The following is an 11,488-nucleotide window of genomic DNA, read 5'->3' as shown; positions in this document are numbered from 1 at the left end:
CAACATGTTGACTTTGAGAGCCACATTGGTTTTCCTGTATCAGTCTAATTTGTCTCCCAGTTGCTATCAAGCACAGCAAACTGCAGCTCTGTACCCACCAAAAAGAGACAGACGGAGGGGCACACAGTTGTGTAAGCACTTTTTATGACCCTGCTGTTTGAGAGAGACATAAAATAAGAAGAGAAAGATGGCCGAGACTCTCTATGAGGTCGAGTGCAGATTTCTTCATACATGTTTTTGCATTATTATTGCATCTGTTTGTTGCATGCAATTCGATCCAAGTGAGGACGGCCTTCAAACAGAAATCTTAGAGTTTGAATTCAAATGTTTTACAAATAGATCCATGGAAAGCAAATCATTTTTTAAATGAAAAATTTCATTTTTAATGCATAGCTGCTTGTTTATAAGACTACCATTTGTATCACGATTTTATATAACATTTATATTTGTTTATCTGAAAGATATAGTACAGCGTGATGCCAAAACAAAAAGTCAGTCGTTATCTCCACAAATGCATTTATTGATTTTTGCCTCTAGGGGCAAAATTTGTCTATATTTCCTATATTTTTAACTGCTTTGTTTACTCCATATTGACAGTCCGTTTTTATATCACTTAAAAGGTGTGCTTGACTGGCTGTAGATCTTGAGTAAATACATAAAACGTTTTCATTTCCATTTTTTATTATACATACTGACCTGCTACAATGTATTGCATAGAATATGACTGCAAAAGAATATGCTGTATTATTTACATACCTCACAAAAATCTGCTGTCAAAACAGATCAAAGGTCAGTTTCTAGGGAAAGAAGAAAATGTAAGGTTTAAAATCATCGTTAGAAAAAAAATCCTTCTAGCCATTTATTCAAAGGTATACAGGCATACTACATTGTGTCATTTGCTATTAGGCAAGACAGCGCTTTATTTTCCTATTTTCATATTGCACTTGGGACAAAGTGACATTTTGAGGTTTCTGATATTACAATTTCATTAGGATAATTAAAAAAAAAAAGTTTTAAAAAATGGCCAAATTAACAAGATGAGGTGATGTTTAAAGCTTGCTGTTTTGTGCCTCACAACCAATCAATGAGAAGGACCATGTAATACAAACTCTTGCTGCTTTTTGTATTCACTGTGCAACCAGTACATCAAATGTAACACACATTGAGTAATCCGTTCATAAGTTTATGACAAAGTGTAAACAACTTTACACTGCTGCTCTGTGTATTACTGCAGTACATGCTTCTAGACTAAAGCGTAACGAACATTAGTTTATAACCAGAAGCTCCTGGGGCTGATTATTGTGAAACAAATGTCCTTCAAAAGACTGAAATTCAAGCAAGGGGAGACATCACATTTAAATGAGGCCGACAACTGAAAGCTCTCTTCATTAACCACTTTAGCATAAAAACTGTTAAAAAGCTGCCTAAACAACTGCCTGGTCCAAAGAGAAGTGAACACACTGTGAAGATCCAACTGTCTTTCAGTTCAGAGTCAGCACAGATCGAAACATTTACAAATAATTTCACTGATAAACATCTCTCATAATTCTGCATCATAAATGTACACATTAATTATTACTAAGAAGAGGAGGTGAAGTACAAATCACACTTCAAAAAACAAATAAAACCTCCAAAAGACCGAAGTCTACTGATCATATCTCACTCTTAAATAAAAACAATATATTATCTCATGATCTTCTGTCAACAATAACAAAAAAAAACATCAAAGCACAAGTAAAATATATAAATACAAATGTATATACACAACACAAAAAGCAAAAGAAACAAACTGATCAAGCTTACAAAGCTTAAAAAGCTACACATTTATTAGATCCACAGCTTTCAGCATTAAAAACAGACGCCGATGGTCTCATCATTAAGTGTCTCTCTGGTTTATGGTTACCATCTTACACGAGCAGGTTTCCTAAAATCTGAGTGTAAACTTCTTTAGTGTCAGATTTTCTCTGTGGCGGTGCATGTGTCTTGTGAGCGGGAAAGGCAGGGTGGGGCATCTGCAAGCCTGAGTTTAAAGGTGTACGAGCGCATCAGTTGCAACCAAAAAACTAAAAGCCCTTCTCTGCTGCAACCTCAAACTCTGTAATTAGTTTTATTATTATTATTATTATTATTATTATTATATAAATATCTCGTGTATATTAGCTGGAATGTCTAACTTTAACTCAAATTCAGACCGTAAAATGTCTCAAGCCACTAATGATCAAAGTGAGCTATCTATAGGCAAGGGAAGGCATTCCACCATGAGCTAACAGACCAAATTGAACCACTTCCACTTGTTATTCTATTCCACATAAAGCAAAGAGAGAACAAAGCTCCTCCCTTAAACAAAAATGATTGGTTGGGAGGACATCAAAGCCCCTTGGGGCCTCACTGGGGGTGGAGCTTGCTGTGAGCTAGCACACATACCAACTGTTGTCAAACTCTCTCTGTAGCGTTCACCACTAGCACAGCTCTCCACGTGACAGGAGCTGTTTGCTTTAACTCCCCCCCTTAATCTTGCTCTCTGGTTCTTCCCTTCCCCCTGTATCTGTCTTAATGGAGACTGCAGTTTGTGGCTTTTTCGCATTCGATTGCAGCAACTTGATGTTCGGTGGATGTTAATACAGGTCAAAAACTAAGAGCCTTGCACTGGTCTACCATTTCACAAGTTTAAGTAGTAACTAATAACTAAGTTGTGGTTGAAATGGCTAAAAGCTTGTGCTGAAGGGAAAAAAGTAAGCAGGTAAGACATCAGATAGGATTAATCTCTGCTCCACTCGAGTAAGCTTGGACATTCAGAAATAGTCTTTGAGACCACAGCATGAGAGGCAACCATAGACATCCACAATGAGTTTTTTACAGTGTAGATCACAATGCGAGAGCAGAGAGATGTGGTCCCACATTCAGGTAATGGTTTCTTTAGAGGACAGAGGATCATGCTAAATGCTCAAAAAAGTGGCAAACAACCCACTCAGAGAGCATCATGGGCATAGAGCAGGAAACTCGGGCAAGTCTATGTGCGGGTCCACAGTGTGCAGTTCATCGTCGGCAGTCTTCATTCTCCGTTGTAGGCACTATGTTCATACGAGGGATTCGACGGTGGCTGTGTGTCTAACAATCATGTACGTGAAAAGTAGAAATAGCATTAAATTCCAAGTGATTCGAAAATATAGATCGCTCGTTCTGAAACCAAAGTAAGAAACATTTCGAAAAGAACATTTTGAATAGAAAGATTGAGACAAAAGGCTTTCTTCTACAGCTATATAGCTTTGGACTGAATCCTAACATTTGAGGAGAGGCTTTCCTGTGAACAGAGAGCCATATATAAAACAATCAGCAGTTTTGAAAGTTATTGGAGAGAAACCATTAAAATACAGTTGTAACAATGACAGTCTTTGTACAGAGAAAGAGCTCTTGGTATCTTGAGAGGTAGTGTGAGTGCTGCATGTGCATGACATGATCTGATAATCATAATTACTGACAGTTAAAATGTAATGCTTCAGAATACAGTGAAGTTCAAAAAAAAATAAATGTCTTTTAGCTCATCAAAAGCTACGGAGCATCCATAACGAACCACTTTTCTTCCATCTTCTTTTAAATACAACTATCCAATATAAATAAGCGTCAATGGTAATACTTTGTATTTGTTTCCGAAGTCCCTGCACATTCATATCCTAGTTTGCTTAAATATGAAGGATGGCACCTTAAGCTGGACCATCTAAAAAAGTCTTAAAAATGTGCATTTATCCTACAGTGAGAGTGTGTCAGGCAGTTTCCTTTTTTCATATATAAATATATCAGTCCTTTGTATAAAAATAGACAAAATATTTGTGTTTGTTTTTAAAAAAGAAAACATCGTATTATTCATTTCCCATAGAAAACACTGGGATGGCTGAATGAGGACACTGTGGAGCGAGCCGTGATTCAGGAGCGCACAAGGATCTCCATGATGTGGTCCAGGTCGTTGATGTCTGAGAGACAGAGCTGTAGGCTGTTGTTGGAGGTGCAGCTGGAAAGGCTCTTGAGGTCATCGTCCACCCCGCTGCTTCTCTGCACAGGAAACGCTAGGACAGAAATGTCAGAGTCGTACATCGACGTGTCAATGTCATCAAAGATGTCATCCAAAGCCAAGTCTGTCAAGTAGCTGGTGGAATTGGTAATCTCAAATGAGCCAAAGAGTGAATCTGATGACCTTGTGTCATCCTCACCAGCCAGGGATGGCAAGAAAGTCTCATTTACGCTGCAACCAAACTGGACCTCCTCATCCTCAGCCATTGTGAGGGGGAATGAAGGGGACAGTGCTCCGGTTAAAGGTGGAGGACAGTCTAAGGGCACAGGTGGCAGGTCAGGGAAGTGGCGTGGGGTGGAGGCGTGAGGGAGGGAGGGGCCGAGCGGGGCTGGGGGCAAACAGGTTTCCCCCTCCTGTCTCATTTCCTGCTGAATCTGGCGGAGGGTGTTGGCCAGCAGGACTGAACGGTGCAGGCTGGGTTCAGCTCGCCGCTGGCAGCTTTGTAGCTTGTCTAGACACAAGTCCAGCACCAGCTGCCTCTGCTGAGGATATGGCAAGTCCTGGGCAGGGTCCTTGCATGTGCTCAGCTTACGTTTCACCCCCCGGCCCAACATGTACCTAGAATTGAGGACAGAAAGGAAAGTTCAGTAAAACAGAACAGGAACATGACCTACCTTGCACAGAAATGAATTATTACATAAGGGTGCATGATAATTACTTGTAAATCAAGCTTTTTAAGCTTTACTCAATAATATATTTTGCAAAAACGCATCAGAGGGATGTCATGTACCAGCAACAATAATGTTTCTTTGCAAGTGAGACACATTGCACAAGCCTCTCTAGATCACTGAACAAATCCACGATCAATGCCACAGGTGGATCAATGACAAATAAAAGTGTCCACAATAAATAGAAGGAAAAACCTTTTAAAAACTAGCTTAAAACTAATTTTCTAAGTTTTTAAAAAAAATAACCGATTTCATAAGCTTTTTAAACATGTTTATAGTGTTTTCAAGAAAGTATGACGAATGTAAGTCTATACCCCTTATAGCCTCGTTTTCATACACAAAAAAATTCTGTATGGTTTATTTTAATCATTATTTGCAAATATTTTTCATTGCAAAAAGGTATTTTTTTTATATATAATAATTCAATAAATAATTCATAAATGTATTTTTTAAAATGAATATGTTCTTAAAAAGTCACACAGAATCACATTTTACAACACTGCATCACATTTACAACATTACATTTGCTTTTTCATAAAAAGGTTGAAATATCTGAAATTTCATGACCATGTTAGTACTTGAAACACGTTTCTGCATGGATCACGAGAATGCATGCATGTTCTACTGATTCCTGCAAAGTTCACTCTGCGATCTGCCCCAATTAATTACTTTGCATGGAATAAACCATTTGCGAATTTAACAGCACCATGACATTGTCTGTGCACACAGACTATTGCTGAACTCTGTTCTTGACAAACACTTTCTCCTTAAAATTTGACTGTTATCTGATACATGACTGATAACGTGAAGCTTCAACCTGACACAGCTCTTTCTCCTCCTCCCAGAGCGGAACTTCCCTGAGAGGTGGATGCATTAGCTCAAGCTCCTCTGCAGTACACTTGAGAATAAGCTCATGCTTCATTAGTGCTCCCTTCTCACAGCGGAGGAGGATACGCAGCACAGGAGCGCAATGCTTACTGCAGCAGCTCTGCAAAGCCTTCTGTCGCGTGAGCGATACTTACAAGCAAAAACCTCCTTCGAGATACATTATTGAAAATAAAGGTTCCAAAAGCAGGTTTTCGCAGCAATGCCATTGAAGAACCTTTCAGTGTACAGCTTTTAAAATAATCATTTTTTTCTTACTGTGAAGAATATTTTAATAATCTAGAGAACCTTTTCCACTATAAAAAAATATTTTGTTCAATGGAAAGGTTCTTTATGGAACTAATCAATGCCAATATACAACTGTTATTTTATAAGAGAGTATGGTGACTGCCATGCCATGTCAAATCTAAACTGTAGAAGGAATTAGCCATCTTTGAGCACTGGGTTTTCAAAGGTTTTCCAAAATATGCAATCCTACATTCAAAGCTACTCTTCCAAGTCTGGGCCATACGTTTATGTACAAACATAAGCGAAATGTGACATGTGGGAACACGATTTGAATCCCAACCATAACTGCTCTGTCATATCGCAACCCCGGATCTAGAGAGCTGGAGTTTGAGTGGAAAGGGCTGTAAATGTGAGAGACTGTCTATCCACCTCTGCGCTCTCTGTGGTGTAGGAACCCCCTCCCTACATCCATCACTCTGAACGAAGGCAGACATCCCCCGCAGGTCTGGTCACTGACTGCTCTTCTCCACTGCAGGGTGCACAGGAAGCTGCAGGGGCCAAGAAGAGCCTCTTGTGTTCAGAAGTGAGACGGATGCATTAGATTGCATAGTCTCAATCCCACAATGTAGAAAAATGTGCAGTGTTAAGTCTCAATTTAAGGCAATAGATACCGCAACCAGTCATGAACCTCAACTTAAGCATGAAGGGAAGGATATCTTTAATTAAAGAACAACTTACACCTTTTGGTCAAAAAATGTTTGATTAAACACTTTCAATGTCTGGAAACAGCCTGAACATGTGTGTGCGCACATGCACGGGCTGCATCGCTCAAGTGTGTCACGCCAGGGCTAGCGGTTATATAACCATGCATGCTAGCAAAGCACTCCGGGCTCATTCCTGCTCAGCCCTATAGGTGCCATACCCACAAAAGCAGTCACAAGGCTTCAAAAGGGACATTTTGTATTCTTGCAGATTTCACAGCTGAACTCTGGCAGGAGCGCACGTATGCTTAGAAGAGGGTCTGCAGTCTCTGTCAGCAACAGAAAGCTATAAATGGAATGCGAGCAAACCACCACTACTACGGAAAAACAATATAATCAAGAGGAATATGACATCAAAGAGTTCATATTACACATAGCTTATCATGCTTATGACATCAGACAAGTGTTAAAGCTTGAGAAAAACGTCACTGACACTGACTGATGCTTGCATTCACATGTGCTTTATAAAGGTTTTTTTTTTTTTAAGTAGCCAAGCTGAACAACTTCAAATTTGACTTGGTCACTATAAAGTCTCACAGCTTTAAAGCTGCAGGGCATGATTTAAATTGGGCCCCTCTGGCCTCTGTGGTCTGCTTGCCATGGCAACAGTGGTGGATGAGAGGCTGGCGCTTGAGTGGCACACAGAGTCTGCAGCTCAAAGACAATAAGCACAACTACGGAGACGACCATCAAAGTGGGAGAACACAAATGGGATCCATAGAAGAGGCAGCACTGCAGTAAAGTATGCTGTGTTGCATCACTTCAGGTCTGCACATATACATGATGGTACTTCAGTTTGTTTTTACCTAGTGGTGATTCAGAAGTGAGGCTGACAATGGAAAGTCCCACCATGGCAATACAATGATACTAAATGTTTATATGCAACATTATATTAATGTGTCCAATAACCAATGTGTAGAACTGATTTTAATAATTGTTATATAACTGCTGCTTGACACAATAACTACCTGATCGTTAGACTTAAACAAAAAATGTTTAATTTGCTGAATAAAATCCAATACTTGTTTCTTACTTATTTTGACTGCAAAAATACTTCCCATTTTGCTTAAGCATGTCACACGTTATTTATACTGACTGTGAATGCACATAAGAGGCTGAACAACTGATAAGTGACTCTGAACTGCTGCTTTCACTTACAGCAGCACAGCTCCACATAAATGAATAGCAGCCTAATTCCACACAAAGATATACATCCGTTTCAGGTAGAGAGGTAAAAACTTTATTTCCATCACTGTGTGGTTAGTACATAAAAATAATAAATGAATAGAAGACCACAAAGTGACAGACAGCACTGAAATAATCTTTAGTCACATTCAGACGGCAAGATAAGAGTTGCTTCAACTCATAGGCCGGCTGAAATTATGATACTTCCTGCACGAGAGCAAACCGGACTGATGTGGTTGAGTCATTTTTCCATCTTTTTCTCTTCCGGTTTCCCTCCCTTGGCCCTCCCACTGCCCCAAAGGAGGTAGTAACGATAAAGAGGACAGCAGGAAAGAGTCTTTAAAAAAAAAAAAAAAAAAAAAAAAAAAAAAAAAAAAAAAAAAAAGAGAGAGAGAGAGGGTGTACGTAAGCCAGTGCAAGCAGGAGCGTCACATGAAGTTCGCCTGAGAGAAAGTGGGAGGAGAAAGAGAGATTGAGTTGAGGAGTGTAAGAAAGCCCACTTGAATAATGAACCACTGGGTAGACAGGCCGGATGTCTTAGTTTGGGCAGCTTTGTAACTGGGCGGCTCCAACAGACTGACGAAGTGACTCAGGGTGTTAGTCACGCTGACAGACATGAACACTCGCTCATATGAAGCACGCTAGTCTTATCAATGGTGTAAGTCTGAGTCAGTGGTGGAACCATCTAGTATGAGATGAATTGATCTGAATTCTTGCCTACTAAGAAATAATTAGCAAGTAATGACTGAGGTGTAAAGGTCAAAACGTTGCTGACAACCCTGCATTACATTCGATTTAAATCTTACTGTGAAAACATCAAGACCTTCTAATAAGTCATTCACTTTTGCAAAGAAAACCCCAGCAAAAAACAACTGATAACTTAATTTGCAAGAAGTTAATTGACTGTTTGACAGCCATGAGAGAAAAGAACCTAGTTTAGGCACTGTTGACATGCTGTTTACTGCAGAAACCGACAGTTAGCATCTGAAGAAGTCAAATACATATTCTTTAAAAACCTAAAGGTGATAATTATTATGGCTTAAGCAATTACATAAAAATACCCAGAAGTAACCATACTACACTTAAACTCTTACTATATAATATAATTACAACCAAATGAGTTTGTATCATTTAAACTCCACAAACTATAATAAAAACCATGGCATTCGCTTTCCCGAAGGTAACTTAGCTGAAGCTGCACTTGAGTTTAAATCCCTCTTCGAGTTCTTCGCGTATGAAGACACATACTATGATACAAACTCAACAAGATTCATGTAAAATTACACATCATTGATTCGAATTATGAAACTTTAGTAAAACTGAATAGCTTTCGCTATCGCTTCAGTTAGACATATTTGCAAGACGACGTCTGAAATGTCGTAACGACATACTATTTTATTCTTTAATAACAAGTTTTTGCTGGAAACCCGTCCAGTCACATATTACGAGGGAACGTTATTCGGGTCCGAATCGACACCGTTACGCAACCGAGACTACGTACGGCACACAGAAGAAAACGCGAGGTACCAAAATCTCACACACAATAATCTAGATGTAAAAACTAGTATAAATTATTTTTGCTTGGACTGCTCCAGTTGTAAATAAACTAGTGGGAACGGAGTAACAGCTAACGTTACACAAGCTGAAGTATCGTCCACATAAACTCGAGTTGTTACGTAAAGCGAGAGCGTTGAACAGCGTGTTAATACATAAAACAATTTCCAAAAAAAAAAGAATGATGACTAAAAGGTCTTCCGCTGGGCTCAAATGACATCCAGAAAACAGTTTATGACTAAAAGTCGTTACCTTGACGAGGAAAGGGCACCATCTCCTCCGCCGGGCTCAACTTCCTTCTTCACAACAGCGGACTCCACATCCAGTCGACACATTGAGACAGTGGGAATTCCGTTTTTTCTTTTCATGGACGCCTCGGACGCTGTGATGATGTCCCTTTGACCCATACCATTATGTTTGGCTCAACCAGTTGCTTCGTTGTTTAGCGTTTATTACAACCAACTACTCTCGCAAGACGTGAACGCTCACCGCTAGCCTCCGCGGTGATGCCCCATGAATTAGCCAGCTAGCTAGTTCGTAACGTTACTTGGTAAAGTGCGAGCCCTGTCTACATGGAACTACGAAATTAATTTACCCAGGATCCTCGAATGACCGCTACATTCTCTTGATTGATAAAAATAGTATGCACGGTTGTTTAAATCGGTCGCTGAACTTCGCGTTGAGCTTCTGGTCCAAAGTCTGAACATTATTTTGGCAAAACTACGCGACCGATCGCGTCTCTACGCGGGCGCGAGAAGAGAACTCTCTTCTACTCTAGAATCAACGGGAAAATAACTCAGCTGATTGACGGTCGTCAGGTGGGACGGCTGTGATTGGTCGAACGCGATCTCAGACCCGCCTAGTAACTGCCCCTGATTGGTGGACCGCGTGTTCTGTCCCCGCCTCTCTAATCTGTCACATTCGTCCCCCTAACATGCCCACAGACCGAAAACGTGACCGTTTGGAGCACCGGCCACCGGACTATGGCAAAAACTCAATTGTAAATGGCACATTTGTGGGTTTCCAATTCCTTTTAGTCTGTTTCATGTCTATTTTAAGAAAACATGCTTCTGAATACTACAGATGTTAAGAGTTATATTTACTGTAGAATTTCTATAATTTTTTCTTTGCAAAGCTGATTTTTAGTCGAGTCTGATACAGTAGGTTAAACCTCCTCACAACTATGTGGGTTGGATAATACAACATTTTCTGACATACAATCTAATAATATCTGCGCGCGAGCAGAGGGATTTAAACACTGACGTTCATTTGAGTCACACCTGCTGACGTCACTTGCGTGAGAATTCGCTCCGTGGAGAATAAAACCTTGACGTTGATTTTAGGTACAACTGTACGTTTGCTCTATGGTAACATTTGAAGTTTTGCGCCTATTAATATATGCTTTTTTCCCTGTGATTATTAATAATCAATATGTTTTCTTGCTGTATCAATTCTTCATTACATGGAAACAATCTAACATGATATCTTCAAACCAATTCAGAAAAACAAGTCGAAATCAAAAACATGTCTTTACTTTATACATAACTCAGTTACTGGGTTATCTTGCCTCTTCAAATGTCACACTTTATTCACATTTCATTCAAACAAATATTCTCAATGCTCATTTATAAGCAATGATGAATAAGTTTGCTGACAGCTGAACTCCTTAATAGTTGATTGCAGGAGAAACACACACACAATTGTTTTCATAAGTTGTACCTTTTATTAAAAAACGTTAAAAAAGCTACAGTGCTCATATAAAAGGTTTATACTCTACTAGTTTAAGATCATACAATAAACAACATCCTCTTAGAATTTAAGCGTGAGACAATGTAGAAGAAAACAATTATCAAAGTGTAATAACCTATAATTTGCACAAACATAGTTTATGCAAAAACTTACTTTAGATAAAACCAAATAATATATATGTAACAACTGGGGGGTAACAAACAACATTGTAACAAATGTTGAGCAAAATAAAACCGTCTCTTGTAGACTGATTCTTAAGTATGAAAAAAAGAATACTGTACTAAATGCATTTTAAACACTTCATGCGTATAAAGTGTGTTATGACACTCAATGCATAGACCTAGACCAATGCCTTCTCATTATGAGGGGTCTAGAGGACTAATAGACAGATA

At 39.2% G+C, this 11,488-nt stretch overlaps 2 protein-coding genes across 9 annotated transcripts in view; both read right to left on the bottom strand.

The window, feature by feature from the left end:
* Nucleotides 1-663: 663 nt before the first annotated feature.
* LOC109113440 (SERTA domain-containing protein 2-like) lies at nucleotides 664-10,929 on the bottom strand. The gene is made up of 2 exons (XM_042777742.1): nucleotides 9,600-10,929; nucleotides 664-4,624 (listed from the first exon to the last, which is right to left on the bottom strand). The coding sequence occupies exons 1-2, from the start codon at nucleotides 9,752-9,754 to the stop codon at nucleotides 3,922-3,924; spliced, it is 858 nt and encodes a 285-aa protein (XP_042633676.1). The 5' UTR covers nucleotides 9,755-10,929; the 3' UTR covers nucleotides 664-3,921.
* Nucleotides 10,930-11,050: 121 nt separating this feature from the next.
* cdca4 (cell division cycle associated 4) overlaps nucleotides 11,051-11,488 on the bottom strand; it is a 7,310-nt gene continuing 6,872 nt past the window's right edge. For all 8 annotated transcript variants that reach the window (XM_042777736.1, XM_042777737.1, XM_042777741.1 and 5 more), the window contains one exon: nucleotides 11,051-11,488. This exon is cut by the window's right edge and continues 1,811 nt beyond it. The gene's annotated coding sequence lies outside the window, so the exon portion shown is untranslated.

This window comes from Cyprinus carpio, chromosome A20 (assembly GCF_018340385.1).
Source record: "Cyprinus carpio isolate SPL01 chromosome A20, ASM1834038v1, whole genome shotgun sequence".
NCBI classification, from domain to species: Eukaryota; Metazoa; Chordata; class Actinopteri; order Cypriniformes; family Cyprinidae; genus Cyprinus; species Cyprinus carpio.
This window is presented reverse-complemented; position numbering and strand designations above follow the sequence as displayed.

Excerpts from the sequence above, each read along its gene's own strand:
- LOC109113440 (XM_042777742.1), bottom strand. The coding sequence starts at position 9,754 with ATGGGTCAAAGGGACATCATCACAGCGTCCGAGGCGTCCATGAAAAGA. Across the intron at positions 4,625-9,599 it reads GGTGCCCTTTCCTCGTCAAG|GTACATGTTGGGCCGGGGGG; the intron begins GTAACGACTTTT and ends CCTCAATTCTAG.